At 49.1% G+C, this 23,632-nt stretch overlaps 1 protein-coding gene and 1 long non-coding RNA gene across 2 annotated transcripts in view; one reads left to right on the forward strand and one right to left on the reverse strand.

The window, feature by feature from the left end:
- The window catches only part of LOC115072727, a 2,975-nt gene extending 632 nt beyond the window's left edge, over nucleotides 1-2,343 (reverse strand). The window contains exons 1-2 of the long non-coding RNA XR_003851749.1: nucleotides 2,224-2,343; nucleotides 933-1,067 (exon numbers count right to left, since the gene is read on the reverse strand). This is a non-coding gene — a long non-coding RNA (uncharacterized LOC115072727). The remainder of the gene's footprint in view (nucleotides 1-932; nucleotides 1,068-2,223) is intronic.
- Nom1 (nucleolar protein with MIF4G domain 1) lies at nucleotides 2,239-21,584 on the forward strand. Its single transcript, XM_008847293.3, has 11 exons — nucleotides 2,239-3,385; nucleotides 3,660-3,790; nucleotides 6,206-6,401; nucleotides 8,399-8,722; nucleotides 10,007-10,117; nucleotides 10,610-10,777; nucleotides 11,480-11,601; nucleotides 15,462-15,594; nucleotides 16,119-16,250; nucleotides 17,713-17,822; nucleotides 19,801-21,584. The coding sequence occupies exons 1-11, from the start codon at nucleotides 2,270-2,272 to the stop codon at nucleotides 19,973-19,975; spliced, it is 2,718 nt and encodes a 905-aa protein (XP_008845515.1). The 5' UTR covers nucleotides 2,239-2,269; the 3' UTR covers nucleotides 19,976-21,584.
- The last annotated feature ends 2,048 nt before the right edge of the window (nucleotides 21,585-23,632 follow it).

Genomic DNA, 23,632 nt, shown 5'->3' on the forward strand with positions numbered 1-23,632 from the left:
TCCCTCCCTCCCTCCCTCTCTTTCCTTCTTCTCTTGTTCATACACTCAGCAAATGTCTGAGACACCTACTACGCACCAGGAGTGAGGAAGGCCACACTGCAGAGCCTAAGCAAGACTGGGTCATGGAGGCCCAGACTCACTGCAGGACTGCTGGTGAAGCACCTCTCACCTGTGGGAGCATGACTAGGGAGCACTGCCTGGGGAAGTGGGGAAACTAAGGCTGAGAAAAGCTGGAGTTGGTCAGCAGGGGAATGTGCTGTAGCCAGAGGGCATGTTAGAAGGTAGGAGGCCCACAGGGCACCTATGTCCTGCCTAACCCAGCCTGGGGCTCCTCCTGCCAGTGGCCTGACTCATTCCACTCCAGCCAAGTGTTCCTCACTGTTCCCTGATACAAGCCTAATGCAGATCTATGCAACCACACTGTCCATACAAGTCCCCTCCTCAGGTCAGGCTGCCAGGAAAAACTCTTTGAAAACAAGCCCTGTACCTGGCTTTTTCAGAAAGATGCTCCATCCTCCTCCATCACACTCTTCATGACCTCCAGACCATCCACTGGAGACATCCACTCCAGACATCCTGCTCCACAGGCCCTCCACCCCTCTCCTCCTCCACATAGGCCCTCCACCCTCCTCCACACAGGCCCTCCACCCTCCTCCTCCTCCACACAGGCCCTCCACCCTCCTCCACACAGGCCTTCCACCCTCCTCCACACAGGCCTTCCACCCTCCTCCTCCTCCTCCACACAGGCCCTCCACCCTCCTCCTCCTCCTCCACCTCCACACAGGCCCTCCACGCTCCTCCTCCCCCTCCACACAGCCCCTCCACCCTCCTCCCCCTCCACACAGGTCCTCTACCCTCCTCCTCCTCCACACAGGCCCTCCACCCTCCTCCTCCTCCACACAGACCCTCCATCTTCCTCCTCCATACTGGACCTCATTTTCCTCCTCCAGGAAGGTCCTCCATCTAACTCCTCCGGACAGGACCCCCATTCTCCTCCTTCAGTCAGAGCCTCCATTTGTCTCCCAACAGACTGTGTTACTTGTTTTTGTGTCAGTGTGGTAGAACGCCTGATGGAAACAAGTTATAGAGGGATCAATTATTTTGGTTCATCCAGAGAGTCTCTGTCCAACATGGCAGGGAAATCATGACAAAGTGGTTCAGCTGATGTCAGCAGAAATGTGTATTCTAGTACGTTCACATGGCAACTGCCCAGGAAGCCTGTTCTCCCTGGCTCTCTCCTCCCCTCCCTTTCATCTAGACCCCTGCCCATGAGATAATGTCACCCAACATGCAGGATGGATGCCCCGACGTTCATTAATCCTCTGGCAATACCTCCACAGACAAACCAAGAGACTTCCTCAATGTCTTAGTTGATTCTAAATCCAGTCAGGGTAGTAATGAAGGGTAACTGTCACACAGGCCCTTCATCCTCTTCCAGACAAGGCTCTATCTTCCTGTTTTAGACAGCCCCCAGCCCCCATCTTCCTGTAAGACGGGTGCCCCAAGACCCCGGGAATCCCACAGGAATCTGGGTTCCTCCTACAGAATTCGAACTTCTCCCTCCACACTAATGGTGAAGACTGTGGGCACACCGAGGTTTTGTCTTCTCTGCTTTCACAACTGTGCAGCTCAAAGGGAGGGCTGCACCATTGCTAATGATGACGATGGGACAGTACTCTGTGAACAACTCACTGGGCACGTATTCAGCATGGATCGGGAACCTCAACTGGTCTTCATTCTCATCCTGTGGGCTTAGCCGTAACATCTCCCTCATTTTACAAAATGCATACTCTTTACTTCAGAAATCGCCTTCTCAGGATGTAGCCTTCAGGCTCTGATCCTGCAAATTTAAATGCTGTATATTCAAAGATTATCATTTTTAATATGAAAATATTGGAAATAACTAGCCAGATGTAGCTGGAGTCCTAGCTACTTGGAAGACTCCCATGGGAGTGCTTGAGCCCAAGAATTTGAATCCAGCCTGGGCTATGGACTGAGAGTCTGTAAATCTTACAGGAAGATGGTGGGGTGGGGTGCTGTAAAATATTAAAAATAATCCCTGCACTTAGGAGGCAGAGGCAGGCGGATCTTTGTGAGCTCGAGGCCAGCCTGGTCTACATAGTGAGTTCCAGGACAGCTGGGGCTACAAGAAGACCCTGTCTCAAAAAACAACAACAACAAAAAACCAACAACAAAAATAAATAAATAATAAATTGTACGCACAGAGCATTGTCTTTTCTCGGGTACATGCGTGCATGCCCACGCAGGGATGCGCTGCACCGGTAGCTATGGAGAATTCCGCGCAGGTCCCTGCATCATGTGGCTTCCGTTTCCACTCTATTTAGGTCTGCGGCAGCTGCCCTCCGGCCAGAAGGGGGCGCCGCACAGAGGTCGCGATATTCTAACCCGGGCAACGCCTCTCTCTCGGAAGTCCCACCCCTTCCGGAAGTGGTGTGCCAGAGCGTCGCGGAAGTCGGCGGCGTCGGATAGCATGGCTGCTGCGGGCCGTGGTGGGTCGCGCCGGCCTGAGGCGGGCAGGAAGCGAGGCGGCGGCCGCGGTGCTCCAGGCGGCGAGCCGGGCGCCCTGAAGCGGCTCCGGTTGGCCGTGGAGGGCTTCGTACGGGCCGCCGAAGCCCCCGGGGGCTACGAGGACCGCGGCGTGGCGCGCGCCGGGCCCGGCGGGAGGAAGAGCCGCAAGGAGCTGCGCAGGGAGAAGCGGCAGCTGAGGAAAGCGCGGCGCCTGCAGAGGACCGCGGGCCTCGGGGACCGGGAGGGGGGCACCGGCCGCATGCGGGGCCCGGCTAAGGACCTGACGACCTCGGTGACCCCGACTAAGGACCGGATGACCCCGGAGGCCCGGGCTAAGGACCGCAAGACCCCGGCGACCCGGGCCACGGCTCCGGGTACCCTCGGGAAGCCCCGACCCGCCGGCGCCGCCGCCGCCCGGAAGCGGGCCCTTCTAGCGGCCAACGAGGAGGAGGACCGAGAGATCCGGAAGCTGGAGCGATGCCTCGGTCTGAACAAGCGCAGGAAGAAGGGCGACAGCAGCTCGGTGCTGCTCAGCTTTGCCCGGGACGGCTTGGACTACATCCTGGGAGCCCTGGAGCCCGGGAGAGGCGGCTGCTTGTACGAAAGCAGCGAGGGGGAGGGGGAGGAGGGAGAGGCCGGACAGACCCTCCCCGAGAGTGACCTAGAGAGCAGCTCGGGGGACAGTGAGGACGACTCTGACGCGGGAGCGCAGCCGGAGGACCAGGAGGATGGAGACCAGCAAAGCGAGGAAGCAGCTGAATGTGGCGCGCGAGGAAATAAAGGGACTAAGAGAGTCCGTTTTGCAGAAGCCGTAGAAGAGAGGGAAGGTTCTGCAGAAGATGACAAAGAGCATCAGGTACAGCACCAGCAACCCCTTGGCCCTCCGGGATGCCGTTCCAAACCGAGGGCGAGCAGGTGCGGTACTGGCCCTTACACACAGTGGCAGCCACATCCTGCTAAGTGTTAGGCCGACCCGGCCATCCGAGGCACTCGGTAAAGTTAAACAGCACTGGTCTGTGGAAACAGCTTTCCCCAGATCCTTGTGAGTTTGGTGTTTAGATGAAATAACGACAGAATTCATTGGATTTGTTCACTCTGACGTTTTTTGCAATTTTATTCCCATCTGCAAGGAGAATCAGAGTGTTGGAAATACTGGTGACAAGTACGTCCCACCTCGTGTGAGGGTAGAGGAGACGCTGGATGTCCACAAGAAGGAAGAGCTGGAAAGACTTAAGAAGCAGGTCAAAGGCCTGATTAACAGGTAACCTTCCAGAGCTGTGTAGTCTACCCCTTCAGGAGGTTGTCTTCCTAAACATAAAGCTGGTCTTGGGGGATTAAGAGACAAGTGAGGCAGAGCTAGGGACATGCTTTTGTTTATTTTTAATATGTACAATATATTTTATCATATTTAGATCTGTATCTACGTCCCTGAACAATATTTTTTTCATTTAATTTATTTTCATATGTATGAATGTTTTGCCTGTATGTAGGTTGCCACACGTATGCGATGCCCACAGAGGCCAGAAGAGGGCATCTTACCCTGAAGCTGGTGATAGAGGCGGTCATTGCCCATCATGTGGATGCTGGGAACCGAACCCAGGTCCTCTCTTAAGAGCAACCAGTGCTTCTAACCACTGAGCCATCTCTCCAGCCCCTGGACAGTATTTTAGACCCTTTCTGTCCTTGGTGTGAGGCAGCCAGACCTTGAGGGGAGAGAGTGCTTTGCTGTTTGATTTTGTCCTTTCACTGTTTGAAGGCAGCCCACAGGGTCACAGGGCAGGGTTCTGTGTCCTAAGGACAGTTGTAGGCAGCCGTGGTCCTCCCTGCAGAAGCAGGTGCACCTGGTAGGAAACATGGTCTTCTGTACCCGTCACCACTCACAGCTTAGTTTCTTACTGTCCAGTTTTGAAAGGTTCATTGGAAGCCACATGGTTGGGACTTTGTCACTTAACCTTCCCCCATTGGCTCTCTCTAGTTAAAAAATAAGTTGGAGCTGGGCGTGGTAGTGCACGCCTTTATTCCCAGCACTTGGGAGGCAGAGGCAGGCGGATCTTTGTGAATTCAAGGCCAGTTTGGGCTACATAGTGAGTTCCAGGCCATCTGGGGCTACAGGGAGACGCTGTCTCAAAAAGGACTGCTAATGCCCTTCTCCTCTCCCATGACTGTCACCCAGAGCCTACTTCAGGCCCCTCCTTAACCCTTCTAAAGAGGATACTGTCCTAGCCTGTAGCAGCTATCTAGTTTTGTCAGGTTCTGAATATGTATTGCCCTTTTGCTGCCTAACTTTTTTTTTTGTTGTTTGTTTTTTCTTTTTGAGATAGGGTTTTCCTGTAGCCCCAGCTGGCCTGGAACTCAGAGATCTGCCTGCCTCTGCCTCCTGAGTGCTGGGATTAAAGGCATCCCCCCCCAGGCCCGGTTTTTTAATTTTTTTTTTTTTTTTTTTTTTACAGAATCATGGGGTGTTGTAAAGACTGTGGGAGGTCCTGCATGCCCTTTACCCTTTTCTCCAGGGGGACACTCTGTGGCTGCTGTACAGTTAACCAAACAAGGAGGGGCTAGGCATGTAGCTCAGTTGATAGAGTGCTTGTCCAGCATTCATGAAGCCCTGGCTTGCAAGACCACACACTGTGTTTGTACATGCCTGTGATGCCAGGAATCCCAGGAGGAATCCATTTGGAGGTAGGGGCAGGAGGAGAACTTCAAGGTCATCCTTGGCTACGTAGGGAGTTGGAGGCCAGCCTAGGATACATGTCTCAAAAAAAACTGACACATCCCACACTTTCTCCAGTTTCATTTTCCAAGAGGGAGATTGAGGTGGATTCTTTGCAGCTTTGTTGCATGAAAATTTGGGTAACTGCTACCACAATCAAGGTGCATAACTCTCCTGGCGCTACAAGGTTCTCAGCTCTGCCCCCCTTGGCTCACCTCATCCCTCGCTGCTTTTTTCTATTTCATCAAAGCCCACGCTGTTGCCGTAGTGTCCTGGAATTGCACCATGGCCTGTTGTTTTAACGCCCAGTTCAGTATTAGCACAGGTGCACAGTGAATAATGTCCTACCTGTACATTCCTCCCTCCCTGCCTGTTAAGATGGTACAGCACACACATATTTAAATAAATAAATAAATAAATAAATAAATAAATAAAAAGGTAGGATGGCTTCTTGGTATAAGAACCAAGGATGTTTGCACTAAGACATTGTTCTTAACTCAGCACCTTGGAGTGATCACTGCCTCTGGGGATATCAGGTCAGAGTGTCTGTGGGCATGGCCTCATGTAAGTGTCTGTAGATAGAGGATCCCAGGACATGCCTCTGTGGCCATGCTTCACCTGGAAGACAGTCACGTTGTTTCAGAATTCTAGAATCTGTTAGGAGCAATATGCACCGGCTTGTGGCAAGATCAGAGCTGTTTCTGGATCAGAAGTGTACATAAAGTAGGAGGTGTTGGTAGCATTCTTGGCCAGGCCTTAGTCTTCTTACTGGAAGACAGTCACGTTGTTTCAGAATTCTAGAATCTGTTAGGAGCAATATGCACCAGCTTGTGGCAAGATCAGAGCTGTTTCTGGATCAGAAGTGTACATAAAGTAGGAGGTGTTGGTAGCATTCTTGGCCAGGCCTTAGTCTTCTTAACTAGAGAATGGTTCCACATTGCCCTCTCTGCTTACACCCCACTGCAGGCTGAGTGAGCCAAACATGGCGTCTATAAGTGGACAGATGGAGGAGCTGTACATGGCCCACAGCCGGAAGCACATGAACGACACCCTGACTGCTGCTCTCATGGGCGCCTGTGTCACTGCCTCAGCCATGCCCCCCAGGCTGATGATGGAACATGTCCTCTTAGTAAGCGTCCTTCACCACACAGTTGGAATCGAGGTATGCATGTGCCTTTTCTCCATGCCCTGACTGTGTCACCTGCAGTGCTGCCCCACTGTGAAGTCATGAGGTTGAGGAGGGAAGGCCTCCAGACCCCTGGACCCTGGGAACCTGAGCACTGAGGAGAGAGCCCAGTACCCCCCATCTCTCTGTGCAAGAGGAATTGCACTTAGGAAGTAATTTCTTCATTCTAAGAGCTATGGTCACATGTGGGTGGGAGTCCATTCTTTTGCCATTACAAAGCATAATGGAGGCCCTGGACACCTTGTCTGGTGCCCTGTGATTACTGTAATTCATGCTGTTCTGTGGCTGCTGTGGTATCCTCTGTCTTAGATCACACTGGTACAGTTCATTAGACTTAATCGAAATGGTTTGAGTACAGACAATATTTCAGTGAGTTATTGTAAAGTCATAGATGTAACCACCCACAGCACATCAGGAATTTACTTGATTTGAAAACCTGAGGTTATTGGGCCTGCTTCCCATTTACACCTTAGCTAATAGCTGAAGAACAGTGGGATGGCTTGTTCAGGGGAAGTCATTATAGTGCTTTAGCTAATGGCATCCACTTAAACTTGGGCCAGACATGCTGAGCTCTCAGGATGCTGGTTCCCATTAAACTGCTGTGAAAAACCTCCAAACTCCCGGAAGGAAAATGTTAAGGGCAGTGTTCTTGGCTGATGCTCTCCTGTCACCTACAGTTCAGACCTTTGCAGATTTGTGCTAAAACTCAGGTATCAGAATTATTGTTAGCAACAGGAGTTTTATTTATGTTTTAGGTGCTAGGCTGTTAACATTTAATTTTGAAGGCATTAAATAGAATTAAAATCTTTTACCTATTGATAAGATTGGACGTTAGCATGTTGAAAACAACCTCTGTTGGCACCTCAGGTTTTGCTGCTCCCCGCAGTGTTCTGGCTTCTTTGTCACCGTGAATGTAAGACGAGTGTTGTTCGGGTTTCTCTAGAGGAGGGGCTTGAAATGCAAGTCAAGCTTCAGGCTTTTAGTTTTGGTTTCCAGAAGTCCTAAGGCTGTCTGCCACCTTTTTCTGGGACTTTAGCAGTCATTGTTTTACAGTCCAGCAATGTGTGAGTGTGCTTTCCCCTTACACTCTGAGTGTCTGTGGGTCTCATCTTCCCTCAAACTTTTCACTCCACTCATATGTTCACAGTGCATCCTACCTGATAGTGAATTTTAGTATTAATCTGCACAGGTTCCATATCCAAGCTTAGTAAGCTTTCTTAAATGTGTATGAGCGTTTTACCTTCATATATCTAAATATATTCGTGATACACAATGCCTTTGGAGGCCAGAGAGGGCATTGGTTCCCCAGGAACTGGAGTTACTGACAGTTGTTAGCTGTGCTGGAACCAAACCTGGGTCCTCTGCAAGAGCAGCCAGTGCTCTTAACTGCTGAGCCATCTCTCCAGCCCTGTTGTTGATTTTATTTTTTTGGTTGTTAGCCTTAGCCTTTAACAGCTGTGCCATCTCTCCAGCCCCTGATTTTAAAGAAAAGAGTATTTTTACTGGAAAGGCTTAAGCACTGTGGCAAGTAGTTCAGTACTGTCATTTGCTGTCTAGAATCCTCTTGGCCTACACATGCTGGTTACTAAGGTCTGCAGCAGAGTTTCTTAATATATATATATATATATATATTTTTTTTTTTTATTCATTATTTTTATGTTTATGAGTATATGGCCTGCATGTATGTGAGTACACCCGTGTCGTGCTATGCCGCGGAGGTCAGAAGAGGGCTTTGGATTCCCCTGGAACTGGAGTTAAGGACAGTTCATAGCCGCCATGTGGGTGCTGGGAATCGAACCCGGGTCCTCTGCAAGAGCAGTCAGTGCTCTTAACCACTGAGCCATCTCTCCAGCCCCTGCAGCAGAGTTTCTAACCTACCTACATACATGTTATACATTATGTGCTGGGTATTAGTGCAGCTCGATGGGCCAGGTCCCAGAGTGGTATGCTGATGGCTGCTTCTGTCCCTTCAGGTTGGTGCTTGCTTCTTGGAGGCTGTGGTGAGGAAGTTTGACGATGTCTATCGAGATGGAGGTGAGGGGAAAGAACTGGATAATCTGTTTATCATTGTGGCCCACTTGTACAACTTCCACGTGGTGCAGTCTCTCCTCATCTTTGACATCTTGAAGAAACTCATTGGAACTTTCACGGAAAAGGACATTGAGCTGATCCTATTGATGCTGAGAAATGTGGGCTTCGCCTTGAGAAAAGATGATGCCTTGTCACTTAAGGAGCTGATCACAGAAGCCCAGGCCAAGGCCAGCACAGCAGGCAGCAAATTTCAAGACCAGACCAGGGTATGAGTGCCACTTGACCTTCTGAGTGTCCACAGAGCACACAGAATCTCAGAGCCAAAACACGTACCTGAGTGAATGTCGCAATTTGGGTCCTAACGTTTCCATCCTCTTCTGCCCCATGTGGTACTGTGGCTTGATCTTCAATCTGCTAACAGACCTTGATTTTTGAGGGTTTTGCATTTCGTTTCCTCAAACTTGTGATCCTCTCTACTGAGTGCTGGGGTTAGAGGTATGCTCCATACCCTGCTCAACTCAAATATTTTATGATTAAAAACTTGACTCATTCACCCACTCTCAGAGCTGCTTACTGAGGAGGCTCTGTGGCAGGGGCTCAGGTGTCAGCCTGGCTTGGATGTGTGGCTCTTCAGACATTTTTACCATCAGTAAAATGAACTCACAGCTCCTGCCTCACTTGCTGTAAGAGGCATAGGTCAGCACCTAAGGACACCTCATGGAGAAAGAAGACTGTGTCCTGAAGGGCACCCAGAGGGCACCTGAGGGGCTTGGCCAGAGGAGAACATAGGGACCTGTGTGGGGCCTCACTCACCCTCCCAGAGAGCCAGGTTTTTTTTCCCCTGGGGGCCTCAGGTCTCTGCAGGTCGTTCACTGGCAAAAACTCTGCTTTGGTAGACACTGTGGTCCCAGTGTAGAAAAGACGAAGTGGCAAGAGCTGGGAGGAGGGAGTCAAGACACAGGTGTCAGTGGATGTGGCCTTAGAGTCAGATGTGACTGGCTTAGTGGGGAGCAGGGCCAAGGGCTGGAAGATTAGACTCACCCTGAAGGTGGACAGAGGACACGCAGAAGAGCTAAGGCTGTGCCTCTGAAGTGCTGGATGTGCTGTGAGGAGGGATGTGCCAGGAGGATTCAGGAACACCAGGCCAGAGTCCTGGATGTCAGGAGTGAGGGTGGCATTTCCAGGTTAAGTTTAAAAGATGAAAAGGCCGCCAGTGGTCAGGAGAACTCAAGTACAGGGGAGAGCACTGACTGGAGGGATGGGGGTGGGCCTGTTTGCAGCCTGAGCAGCAAGTGATGAGGGCCAGGGGTGTGGGAGTGGAGAAGAGGAGGCCTCTGGGCAGTCTGAGGGGTGAGGCTTGGCTGTTTTAAATACTCTGTATCCCTGAACAGGTGTGGAAGTGGAGGTGGCATATTGCATCTCCAGATAGACCATTGGCAGACTTGTCAGTGGGCGCGTCTGTGTTAACTGATGTGTTTCTTGCCAAGTTGACTCTTAAGTGGTGTAGGCTGTTATGTAACAAGTCCTGAGGGTCTCCTCTTTCCTGTAAGGTGCGGTTCATGCTGGAGACACTGCTGGCCCTGAAGAACAATGATGTGCGCAAGATCCCTGGCTGTGACCCTGAGCCTGTGGAGAAGCTCAGGAAGTTGCAGAGGGCGCTGGTGAGGGGCTTTCCATTGTGGTTTGTCCTGAGCCTCCCTGTCCTCGTGGACATTGTGACGTGGTCAGGGTGTGTCTAGCACAAGTCTTAGAAACTGCACACCTTCCCTAGTGAGACTGGAACATTCATGCCCAGGAATGGTCGAGTTGGTTGAGCACCCACCATGAGTCTCCCTGAGGGGCTAAGCTTGGACTGTGACAGGATCCTCTGTTGGCTCTCAGAAGGCCAGGCCCCAGCTGGACCCAGTCAGTTCAGGTATCCAACCTATAGCCTTGTCAGTTAGGATAAGAATGTTGCCAGTCATCCCAGGTCTCTAGTCATTGGTGTTGCAAAGCTCTGGTCACTGGTTTGGATGATAGGCCCACAGACCCCACACAGAACACTTGAGAGTTGGTAGCTCTGTCCCAGTTGTTCACCAAAAATGCCATTATCAGAGAAAGGGAAGTGAAGAGTAGAGACCAGTCAACAGAGCCATCTCTTTTCTTTCAATCAGGTTCGCAGTGCTGGCTCAGGTTCCGAGACTCAGCTTCGAATCTCCTGGGATGGCATCTTGAATGCAGAGCAGACAGGGCGTTGGTGGATTGTGGGGTCTGCATGGAGTGGAACCCCGATGATCGACAATAGCCATCACACACTGCCGCAGAAGCCACTTGCAGGGACGGTATGGAGGCCCCTGTGCTAGACTGCCTGACCACAGTATCTGCCCTGCCTGGCTCCCTGGTATTCCTGAGTGTTACCGAGATGTACTGCACAGGCTTAGGACTTACAGAAGTAGCTAGCGCTCGTGCATAATTAACTCAGTTTTTCTAAAGTCCCAAAACAATGCAGAAGATATTGCAAGGTTGAATGGGATGAGAGATGTGAAAATTGCATTCATTTTGCAGAGCTTGTCGTTGGAACCCAGACACATGCTGATTCTTGGAAGGTGCGGGTTCCAGTCCCTAGTGTGGATTCAGATTGTGAAAATCCTTTGCACTTGTGTGTATTAGGAACCGAAGTCCATGCATGACCCAGATTTCCTTCCTGTCCGGGACCCTCCCGGAGTGTGCCGGGCTCTGGAAGAGCCTGTGTCTGAACCTGCCCTTCATGCACAGGGTGACCCACCAGGGAACTCTCCCAGTTGAACTCTCCTCTGGTGGTTTTTCTCTGCTGTCTTCTCCCTTTGTAGGAGATACCTAAGAATAAAGATTTGGCATTTACACACACGCATGCACATGTGGTTTGCAGTCATGATGTACTCATGACTCAAGTGTGTGGGTCTCTTCAGTGACTCGGGTCCACAAACACACCATGCTGAGGAGTAGTGGTGGTGTTCTCAGGAGACAGTACCTGTCAGGATGATTGATGGTCTCCCTCTTATCAGGTTAGCTCCAAGATCCTAGAGCTTGCCCGGAAGCAGAGAATGAACACTGACATCCGGAGGAGCATATTTTGCACCATGATGACGAGCGAGGACTTCCTGGACGCCTTTGAAAAGTTGTTGAAGTGAGTGAGCCCTGTGGAGCCTCTTACCTGCCACCTGGTAGGTAGGAACTGGCTGTTCTGGTTTGGGCTTTTAGGTGACTGCCTTGCCTCTCACTGTCCTCTCACTGGGGTCTGTGGGTCCCACATGACCCCTGTAAGCCATTGATCCCTATTGGTTTGCCCTTGGCAGGTGCACTGTGTGACACTAAGATTTGAGGGCTTGACTAGCAATGTTCAGTAACCATCCAGTAGTCTGAGGGGGCTGTTGATTGTCAGGAATTGTTATCTTTCTGATTCTTTTTTTTTTTTAATATTTTTTTATGTGTCTGAGTGTATTGCCTGTGTGTATGTGAGTGTAGCCGTGTCGTACAATGCCGAGGAAGTCAGAAGAGGGCGTCAGATTCCCCTGGAACTGGAGTTAAGGACGGTTTGTAGCCACCATATGGGTGCTGGGAATCGAACCCTGGTCCTCTGCAAGAGCAGTCAGTGCTCTTAACCACTGAGCCATCTCTCCAGCCCTCTTTCTGATTCTTAATTTAAAATTTACAGTATACTTTCTGTAATTAGTTGTACTTTTACAAAGCATTTCTCAGGTGGGCATGGTGGCGTACACCTTTAATACCAGCACTCTGGAGGCAGAGGCAAACTGATCTCTGTGACTTCAAAGCCAGCCTGGGCCATATAGTGAGTTCTAGGCCATTGAGGGATCTAAGCAATTTAAATGATTCCCTTTTCTTTATCTGTTTCAAATTTTAGAATGAAATAAGTACGGAATTCTGATGGTTAGTTTTCTGAATTGGACCTTGTTGATATGGAACCTTGAGCTTGCTGTTTGTTTCTGAGACCTTACTGTGTGGCAGGCTCACGAGCACCCTTTCCCTTCAGTGGGACACAGGCCCCATTATAAGATGAGAATGAATGGAAAACAAGGTTTGCCAACTCTGCTCCTCATGTTCCTGTCCATGTGGACAGACCTATTGGAACCTCCTTATCATCAGGGAGAGTGCCTCATATCTCACATGACAAGGGGGCGGATTCTCTCACCCTATGGGGAATTATAAAGGCCAAACCACATCTTGACGGTCCCGAACAATGAAAGGGAAAATAGCAATTACTCCGTATTCAGTGTCTCCCAAGCTAACATCTGATGGTACTGCAGACTTGACCTTTGTGCAAGCCTGCCACCCAACTGGTATAGGACTTGTGTCCTGGTTCAATCGGGTATAACCTTTACCTTGGGCTTTCAAATCACCTCCTCCTAGTGAAGCTAATCCCAGGACTAACGTTATTACCTGGGTCCTTTAATGTACACATTGACTTTATAGCAGCCCTCAAGAGAGCTCCAAATGGATTTAAGACTAGAAACTAAATAACTGTAGGTTTCAAATAGACTATATTTTGATGGTCAGCAAATAAAAATGTGAATCTAGAAAACTACATTTTCTCATAGTGCATTACTAATAGGTCATTAGTTTGTCCTACTATAGTTTGTTTTCTTATCCACAACTCTTAAACCAAGGAGATGCTCTTCACCCCTAAGAAGGGTTTGATCATCAAAGGGGGGAATGTGGCAAGAATCCCACCAGGACAAAGACAAAGAAATGTAGAATGATTTGTGCCTGAGTGCACATACACAGTTGTGTCTGTCACAACCTTGTAGCACAAAGTACCCAGTCAGGGTATGTGTAGAAAAAGAAAGGGAGCTATACATGGGGTAAAAGAGGCTAAGCTTTCCTCTGGAGCCTGATTTAAAGAACTCTCTCAGGGACTGTACTGGTACAAATAAACTGCTCCCTATAAGCCTTGGGGTCCTGTTCAGATTGCCTACTACCACTGCTTGCTGATTGTAGTTCTGTGTCTGCTAGTCACTCTGTCTCTGAAAGGGCTTCATTGAGGGAAGTTTATTCTGGGCTCAGACAGTCTGACTTGTATTGTTAACCAGCTTCTACCACTGACAGAATGTCTGAGAAAAGCAACTTGAAGGAGAAAAGTTTATTTTGGCTTGTGGTGTCAGAGGTTTTGCTTGGCCCTGTTGCTTTGGGCTTGTGGCAGGACAGTAAGTACATCATGGCAGGAACATGTGGTAGAAGAGATCTGTTTGCCTCATGGAAGTTGGGAAATAGGAAGAGGAGGAGCCAGGTTGCCAATATCCCCCTTATTAAGAACATGTCCCCTGTGACCTAACTTCTTCCCCTCGACTTCTTCCTAAAGGTTCTACCACCTCCAGGAGCCTTGGGGTGAGGACCCCTGTCCTAGTTAGCATTAGCTGTCAACTTGACACAGCTTAGAATTACCTGAAAAGAGTCTCTGTAGAGTGATCATCTCTGTGAGGTTGGTCTGTGGGCATGTCTGTAGGGGATTGTCTTGATTAGTAATGGATAGAGGAGGGCCCAGCCTACTCTGGGTGGCACCATCCCTAGGAGGTGGTCCTAAGATGTGTAAAGAAGCTAGCTGAGTGTGAGTGAGCCAGCAGATGGGGTTCCTCCACGGTTCCTACCTCCATGTTCTTGCCTTGAGTTTCCAACCTGGCTTTCTTCAGTAACGGGCTGTGACCTGGAAACTTAAGTCATTAAACTCTTTGCTACCCAAGTTGCTTTTGGTCAAGAGTGTTTTATCACAGCAGCAGACGCAGACTAGGACCCTCTAGCTGACTCTGTTTTCAGAACGTTAGTATGCCATTATGGAGCATGGTGGTACACACCTGTAATCCCAGTACCTGCAGGACCAAAGCTGGAGAATTATGAATTCCAGGTCAGTTAGGTACCCAAAAAACTGATTCCCTCCCCCCACCTACCCTATCTGTGTTCATGAGAATCCTTAGTTCCGTTGGAACTGTAATTCAGAGGTAGAACATTTGCCTAGCATTTGGGAAATCCTGGACTTCATCCCCAGTGTTACAAAATTAAAGCACCACCAGCCATTAGCTATTCTTGTGAACATTTAACCCCATGGGTTGTTGTAATTATAGCTAAAATGAAACTGGTTGTACCAGCACACCTTGAGTCACATGGTATTTCTCTTGGGATTTTTTGTTGTTTAGGGAGGTCTGGAGGTGGTAAACAGAGTTGCTGTTCATCTCTTAAGGTCATAGAACATCTGCCTTTGTCCATAGCACCAGCTTCAGAGGGCACTCAGTTGGGTCTGGGCATAACTCAGTTGATAGAGTGTTTATCTGGCATGTCCAAGGCTGTAGGATCAACCCTAACATCCCAAGAGAGAAGAAAGGACCGTATTTTTAAGTGCCCCAAACTGAAAGGCCCACACTCCTCCACTAACAGATGGACCAGCTGTGGGTCCTCTTGATAGGTGGGGGTACTGAGGAGCCACATTTAGCCACTTTGTGACTGCATGGCCTGCTGACACACAGAACTGGAGGGACAGAAAGCATGCATGGTGACCTGTGCCTTGGGGGAAGTGCTGCTGCAAAGTGGGAAGGTACATTTGGGGGCTATGGGGTTTTCTGTTTCTGTCTGTACTCACAGGACTGTACACAGAAAAGGATGAAGTTTACTGTGTTTTTCCTTAAGTTGTGGAGGGGAGTGTTTGGGGGTTTGAGCTAAGTCTCACTGTAATAGCTCAAGCTGGTCTTGAACTCACGGATCTCCTGCTTTGGCCTCCTGAGGGTTGGGTTTATAGTCGTGCAGCACTGCAGCTATGATTTGTCTACAAAAACCAGTGTACGGTTCTGTAGCTGCTGCAGAGCTTGGAGTCATGTTGTGCACTCCCGTGTGTTGCCACCTTATTGGAGGATCTGAGGCTAGGAACAAGACTGGCCTGTGGTTGCTACTACTACCTTTATCTGCTCACTTTCAGCTTGGTTTTTCCAGACAGGGAGGTCTCTGAAAGTGGGCTATGAATTCAGTATTGCTGTTTGTCAGCAGGCTTGGGCTGAAGGACCAGCAGGAGAGAGAGATCGTCCACGTCCTCATGGATTGCTGCCTACAGGAGAAAACCTACAATCCTTTCTATGCTTTCTTGGCTAGCAAGTTCTGCACCTATGAAAGGAGATTCCAGGTAACTTAGAAGGTCACAGTTACATAACTTGTACCTTCCTGGTCTTCCAGGCTTCCTGTCTGGCTCACTACCTAAACATAAGTACCCAAGTCAAGAGTCGTGTGTCCCCATCATGGACCTTGTCCGTGCTAGTAGCCAGGACTGCCTGCCTTGGAAGAGAAAATAGAACAGTGGGACAAGGGTAACAAGGGTCTGGAATATCCACCTGGGACTGTGTCTGTCACAGGTGGAAGGACTGTAGCCAAACTGGCTGGACAGCTCTAGTGTTAAAGGCACTAGCCTCTTCTCCTGTAGGTTGATAACAACTTTTCTTCCAAACCCTGGGCAGGTGTCTGCTGATTTGACGGAGAAAACTATAAACAAAAGAGATCTCTGATGATGTCAGGAAGGACAGGGAAGCCATTCCTAACAGTGCTGGCTCCTGGGTGTGACAGAGGAGTGGCTAAGCATAGAGAACCTTTCACTGCATTCTAGTGATCCTCTCCAGCATTTGCCGATTTTAACTTTCTTCTTTTTGTTATTAGATGACTTTCCAGTTCAGCATATGGGACAAATTTCGGGACTTGGAAAATTTGCCAGCCACTAATTTCTCAAATTTGGTTCGTCTGGTGGCACACTTGTTAAAGACAAAATCACTTCCGCTTTCCATTTTAAAGGTTTGTATAATGTAGGAGATAAGTAAAAGGAAAAAATGAATGCCCAGTTAGTGGGTTTGGTTTGGTTTTCCCAACATATATTTATTCCGTTGATGTGTGTGGCATGCACATGCCACAGTCAGGACAACTATCAGGAGTTGGTTCTCTCCTTGCACCGTGTGAATTCTGAGGATCATACTCAGGTCAGCAGGGTTGGCAGCAAGCACCATTACCTGTGAGCTGTCTTGCCAGTCCCAGTTACAGGCTTTTTGATAATCAAGTGAATCTGTTAAGGGTTTGACATCTAATACTTTTTGTGGGTGTTTTGTTTCGTTTTGGTGGGGTTTTGTTGTTGTTTTGGGTTTTTTGGTTTGGTTTGGTTTTTTTTTTTTTTTTTTTTTTTTTTTTTTTAAGTCAGGGTCTCCCTATAACTCCCAATTAGCCTGGCACTCATTATGTGCTAGGCTGGCCTTGATGTGCCTACTTCTGCCTATGCTGGGGTTAACAGCGTGCACTACCATGCCTGGCTGAGGTTAATCTCTTGATCCTGATTATAAAATGGACTGGTCCTCACTCAGGGAGGAGCATGGAGTGAAGTAGGGCTGGCCCTCTCGCAGAGGTGTGCTCGTGGAGCTTCAGTGGGGAACGTCTTGCTCTGAACTCCCTGCCCTGGACTTGAGGCTTCAAAGCCCTGAGGTGCAGGTACACAGCTGTTCCTCTAGAGGTGACAGTCCAGCCTAGGTGCAAGAGGCGGGATCAAGGTAAGCTGGCTAGTGAGGCTTAGACTGTGGGGTCACCAGTGTGCCAAGTGTCCTAAAAAATTCCCAAGGTTTTCATGAGACCCAAAGAGGTAAATAGCAGAGGCAAGTGGGGCACTGGTCTGCAGGGCGGCCTCCTGTTGTGTCCTGTGTGCACATGTCCATTCTGCCATTCTTCAGAGCATCTACTCATGATTCCTTGTGTTTCTTTTGTTGTGTGGTAGGGTTAGGGTTTGACCACTATAATAAAATTGGGGTACTGAGCCCTTATACCATATACTGGGAACTGGAGCAACTTTGAATATGGACATTACAGTGGAACCCTAACTTTAACCATTCAAGTACAAGGCTTGGGTGCTGCCCCTGGCTGAGCAGAAGCAGTGCCCAGAAGCCCATCATGGGCGGTGGGGCTCTGGGGCCAACCCTGACCTGCTCCTGGGTCTGTGTGCCCTCTGCCCTTCTCAGAGGGGTCAGAGACTTGCTCCTTGCTCCTGGGCTTGCCTTTGTGCTCTCCTGGGTTCCTGACTTGGAATGTATGTGCTCAGTGAGCTCTGCTTCCTACTGCCATGCACCCAGCCAGCAGTCAGACCCCCATGAAACCAGACTCCACTGAAATCTGATGTTGCAGAGAACAGGAAGGGTTAAATTTTTCTCAACTAGTTGTGCTTATAAATCATGGTGAAAGTGCTGAATCAGTATAACAATGTTTTTCCATCTCCTATTAGGTAGTTGAATTCAGTGAATTGGATAAACCCAGAGTCCACTTCTTACGGAAAGTATTAACTGTTCTGTTGATAGAGGTGGAAGAAGACGACCTGGGTTTAATTTTTGCCAGGTATGTACCCAGTGTGTCTTGATCAGACATGGGAAGGGAACATAGAGTTTGTTCACTCCGGTTGGTTTATAAAAGCCAGGGTCGTTATGTTTTTAGTAAACCATTTCAGTCTTAATTTTAACCTGTAATGCATTCAATTTTAGAAACATAGAACATAGCCTAATAGCCAACAGGGTGATTTGGGTAAATGGGATTTGTTGGGTTGTTTGGATTTTTTTGTTTTCTCCTTGTGAGGTGCTGGGACTTGAGCCCAGGCCTCTTATACTAAGCTTGTGGCACTACCACTGAGCCTCATCCCCAGCCCCAAGAAGTTCTTAACTGAAGCTGGGCATGGTGGCTCATGCCTGTAATCCCAGCACTCAACAGGCTGAGGCAGGAGAATTGCTGCAAGTTCAAAGCTGCAAGTGAATTCCAGGCCAGCCTGGCTACATTGTAAGACCCTGTCTCAAATAACAAAAGAGAAGCTCTTGACAAAGAATTCTACTTTAAGGGGAAGCTGGGTGAAGCCAGGTAGGGTAGCATACACCAGTAATCCTAGCTCCTAGGAGACTGAGATGTGAGGTTTGCACTCGAGGCCACCATGTAGCAAGGCCCTGTCCTTAAAAAAGAAGCCACATGCAGTGGCACATGCCTATGGTCCCAGCCTAGGAGGCTGAGCCAGGAAGATTTGAGTCCAGGAGTTCTAGGCAGCATAGCAAGACTACCTTAAAAATAAGGGGTGAGGCCAGGCATGGTGGCGCTCGCCTTTAATCCCAGCACTCGGGAGGCAGAGGCAGGTGGATCTCTTGAGTTTGAGGCCTGCCTGGTCTCCATAGTGAATCCAGGAGAGCTGGGGCTACAGGGAGACCCTGTCTCAAAAAGACCAAAAAATAATAAAATAAATAATCAAATCAAATCAAAAAGGGGCGAGAGCCAGGTGTCCTGATGCACTTTTTTTTTTGGGGGGGGGGGTTGTTTTTGTTTTTGTTTTTTGTTTTTTGTCTTTTTGAGACAGGGTCTCTCTGTAGCCCCAGCTGTCCTGGAACTCACTATGTAGACCAGGCTGGCTTTGGCCTGCCTCTGCCTCCCGCATGCTGGGATTAAAGGCGTATGCCACCACACCCGCTGGGACACATCTTTAATCCCAGCACTCAGGTGGCAGAGGCAAGCGGATCTCTGAGATTGAGGTCAGCCTGGTCTACATAGTTCCAGGCCAGCTGGGGTCACAAGGAGACCATGTCTCAAAAAGACAATCAAGCCGGGCGGTGGCACATGCCTTTAGTCCCAGCACTTGGGAGGCAGAGGCAGGTGGATCTCTGTGAGTTCAAGGCCAGCCTGGTCTACATAGTGAGTTCCAGGACAGCTGGGACTACAGGAAGACCCTGTCTCAAAAAGAAAAAAGGAAAAAAAAAGACAATCAGATAGGTAGGCTAGAGAGGTGGCTTAACAGTTAAGAGCACCTGTTATTCTTGCAGAGGACCCAGGGGTTCAGTTCCCAGCATCCATGTGAAAGTGACAGCTGACTGTATTTCCAGCTCAAGAGACTCTTGACACTCTCCTAGGCAGTGCACACATATGGTGAACATACATATGTACATACATACATACATACGTGTAAGAAAACACTCATACACATAAAATAGAAATAAATCTTTTAAATAGCCAGGCGTGGTGGCGCATACCTTTAATCCCAGAAGAGACAGAGGCAGGCAGATGTCTGAGTTCAAGGCCAGCCTGGTCTACATAGCAAGTTCCAAACCAGTTGGGGCTTCAGGGAGACTCTGTCTCAAAAAGACCAAAAATAAATAGAAGGGATGTAGAAGGAAGTGGGGTGTGGGAGTAGCTCAGTGGCAGTGTGCTTGCCTGCTGCAAACCTTGCACTTTATCCCCAGCACCATAACCTACAAATGCCTAAAAGGAGGCTTTGCCTTGCTTCTCGAAGCATCAGGCCCTGCCCTGGAAGGCCAGCCCCTCTGACCTGTCTCCAATTCCCTTTCAGGGTAGCTGACAACCCAAAGCTGGGGATGCTGCGAGAAGGCCTGAAGCTCTTCATTGGCCACTTCTTATTGAAGCACGCACAGGCCCACCAGAGTGCAGAGGAAGCCAGCCTTCTGAGGGAGCGGGCAGGCCTTGCATCAAAATCTCTGCAGGGCAAAGCCATGCTGAGGCTGTAGCCCGGGAGATGTCACTTATGCACTCAGGCCTGTCATGACAGTGGGAGGAGTTACGTCGGTCTGTTGTGGTTTATTGTATTTTAGGATGTTTGGGTTTTAAATTTTTTTTATGTGAGTGTTTTGCCTCTGTGTGTGTATGGTGCACCCGTGCATACCTGGCACCCAAGGCCAGAGGAGGGTGTTAGAGCCCCTGGAACTGACGTTACAGATGGTTGTGGGCCATCATGTGGGTGCTGGGAACTGAATCGGGGTCTTCTGTAAGAGCAGCCAGTGCTCTTGACTGCTGAGGCATCTCTCCAGCCCCCTCAGATGATTCTGTTTGTTTCAGCTTTGTGTGTATGGCTATAGCAGGAGGAAGCAAAGGGGAGAGGATGGCGCAGATGCTGGGCAGTGTTCTGTGTGGAGCCCTGGGTGGATTCTTTGTTGTTTGATAGATACATTAAGCCACTAGGGGGTGCTGTCATCATAAATAGATACGTTTTTGTCTTTTACAATGTTGGTTATAAATTCAAAAACTGTTAGTAACTGGTGCATGGGGTCTAGGGACTGTTTTCTAGACAGCTGAGGTTTGGGGTTGGTATTGGGTCCTTGGCAGGAGCAAAGTGAGAACATTGGCAGAGCATGGCTGCTGGGGAAGGAATTAGCACAGACCTGCTAAAGACTCCTGCCCTGCTCAGCAAGGGCAGGAGACAGTCTGCAGATAGGAACGGTCTTGGCCGCCAGCAGCTCTGCAGATTATGGATGCTTTTTATTTTCCAACCTTAGAATTTGCTTCTCTCCAAAAAGCTGTGGACCTACCTAATCCTGACCTTCGGTTGTTGTAATAGAAGTAGAGAGGTTGTAGGTTAGCCCTTCTGTGCAGCACAGTGCTGTCCTGGGCAGGTGGACACAGTGTGGGGGTGCTGATGCCATGTGAATCACCCTTTGTTTCTGGTGCACCTTTGAATGTTTCAGTGTGACCCTGTAGCACTCAGTGTTTAGATCACCATGTGCTTTACACTTTGAGATGTGCAGGCAGTGTATTGCTCTTCTCGTTGCTGTGGCAAATGCCTGGCAAAAGCAGCGTGCAGAAGGGTTGTTCTGGCTCATGGTTGGAAGGTCCAGTCCATCATGGTGAGGAGGTCATGGCAGCAGGACCTCCAGGCAACCGAGCATTGCATCTGTTGTGAGGAAGCAGAGAGATGAGTGCTGGTGCTGAGCTCACTTTCTCCTGTTTAGTCCAGGACCCCAGTCCTTGGACAGATGCTCTCACAGACCCGACCACAGTTTTGCCTCCTAGGTGAATCTAGATCCTGTTGAGTTGACGGTATGTAGAGATTTGGGGGCTGAGGATACACCTCGGTGGAACACTTGCTTAAACCCCTAGGTTCACACACCACACAAAATGTGCATACATGGATCTCTTAAAATGTATCATACTGACTGGCTGTCGTGGTGCACACCTTTAATCCCAGCACTAGGGAGGCAGAGGCAGGCAGTGTTGGAGCAACCGGTGCTTGTGTATAGATTTCTTACAGTAAAGGTTAAGAGCTAATGTATACAATCACTAAAAAAATGGAATTTCATCTGTAAAATAAACTTTATTTAAAAATAAACCTCTTTCAGCCAGGTGTGGTGGTGGACGCTTTTAATCCTAGCACTTGGAAGGCAGGGGCAGGTTGATCTCTCAGTTCAAGGCCAGCCTGGTCTACATAGTGAGTGCCAGGTCAGCTGGGGCTACAGGGAGACCCTGTTTCAAAAAAAACAAAAAATAAATAAATAAATAAACAAACCTCTGTTAAAGTGCTCTGTAGACTCACCACTGAGTTCTGTGGCACAGAGGCTGGCTTGGGTCCACGTGGGAGGGCAGGAACGCCAAGAACGGGGTGGCTTCCACCTTCCTGGAAGCCACAGCCACAGGGTCTAGTGAGATTTGCTCAAACCCAGTCCCTCACCAGACTCCTTGTCAAGTGACTCTTCCTGAAACAAAATCCTGCCTGTCTGTTCAGCCCAGATGGCACCAGCAGAACAAAGAAAAGATGTCATCTGGACAAACCAGTAACATGACGGGTCACTTACAGGACAGGGCTGCCAAGGACAGCCTAACACCCGTAGTCCCCTGGAGAACGTGCTAGCAACCAACCACTGCAGTGCAGGCAGTTTGCAGAGAACTTCCCCTAAAAAGCCTCTGAAGACCCTGAGCCCCCTTCTTGGCCCATGAGGGACTGGGAATAGGCTTGATCTCAGGAGGGCCTCCTTCCTGCTGGTGATTGCAGCTGATGATTAAGATGACTACTGTCTTGTCCAAATGGACGGAACAGCTGCGCACAGTGGGGCTGGTGTTCAGTGGTGATTCTTGCTAACAGTTTGGTTGGGAAGTGATTTTTCTCTCCTGTTACCCATGTTCTACAGTGAGCAGCCCCTCTCCACTTAGCACCAATGTGGACCCTTAGCATATTTTACTCCAGAGGTGTAGGGCAGAACTGTGGCTTATTTTAGCCCACTTTCATGTGATTGACATTCTAAAAACTACAGTTCAGTGTGTACAACCTGATGAGTTTGAGGATAAGTATGCACACATGAAACCATCCCCGCCATTGGCCTTTGACACATCTGTCACCTCTCAGAGTTCCCTCCACACCTTGATCATCATCATGATTGTGACTGTGTTTGGGGTAAAGACATTTAGTGCAGGGTGTGCCCTCCGAGCTCTTAGCTGTGGTCCCCATGCTTTGAGGAGTGTCTTCAGTGTCCTGCATAGCTGAGTGTTGGTACCCTTACCCATCACCTTCCACCTGCCCCCTAGCCACTGGCAACCACTGCCCTCTGCTTCTTACCACAGAGGGATGAGGTTTATGCATGTGTGTGTTCTGTGTCTGGATTATTTTGCTCAGCATGATGCCTCCATCCACATGGTCTCAAGTAGCAGGATTGCCTTCTGTGAAGGCTGAGGGTCATACAGACCATTCTCTGTCCATTCGCCTGTCTGCACTCTCATGCTCTTGTGAACAGAGCTGCAGTGAGCATGGAAGTGCCCATGTCTTCATTGCTCTAACTTCAGTTCTTTGATGCATACCCAGAAGAGGGTTTGCTGGATCCTGTGGCCTTTCTGGTCCTAATTTTTAGAGGACCTTCCCCCATTTTCCATAATGACTATACCAACTCGCAGTAGTACTCTTTGTTTCTTTAGCAGGAGCCATACAGACAGGTGAGCAGTGACACCTTCTGGTTTTGATTGGCATTTTTCTGGTTGATGACTGGTGCTTTATATGTGTGTTGTTCTGAAGGGGCTGGAGAGATGCTCAGTGGTTACGAGCACTGGTTGCTCTTGCAGAGGACCTGGGTATCCATTTCATATCTGCTTTGGAGAAATGTTTGTTCAGATCCTTTGCCAGTTTTTAATCAGGTTGGGGATTGGTTGTTTCTGTTCAGTTGTTATGAGTTCCTTATAATTTTGGATAGTGACTCCTTCCCAGACACATGCTTCTCCCATCCTGAAGCCTGCCTTTCTCTTCAGAATCCTTTTTTTTTTTTAATTTTTTATGTGTTTGAGTGTATTGACTGTGTGTATATAAGTGCACCCATGTCGTGCAATGCCTATGGAGGGCAGAAGAGGGTGTCAGAGTCCCCCGGAATGGGAGTTACAGATAGTTACTAGCCGCCATGTGGGTGCTGGGA

The sequence above is a fragment of the Nannospalax galili genome, unplaced genomic scaffold (assembly GCF_000622305.1).
Source record: "Nannospalax galili isolate Female #2095 unplaced genomic scaffold, S.galili_v1.0 scaffold302, whole genome shotgun sequence".
Classification (NCBI taxonomy): domain Eukaryota; kingdom Metazoa; phylum Chordata; class Mammalia; order Rodentia; family Spalacidae; genus Nannospalax; species Nannospalax galili.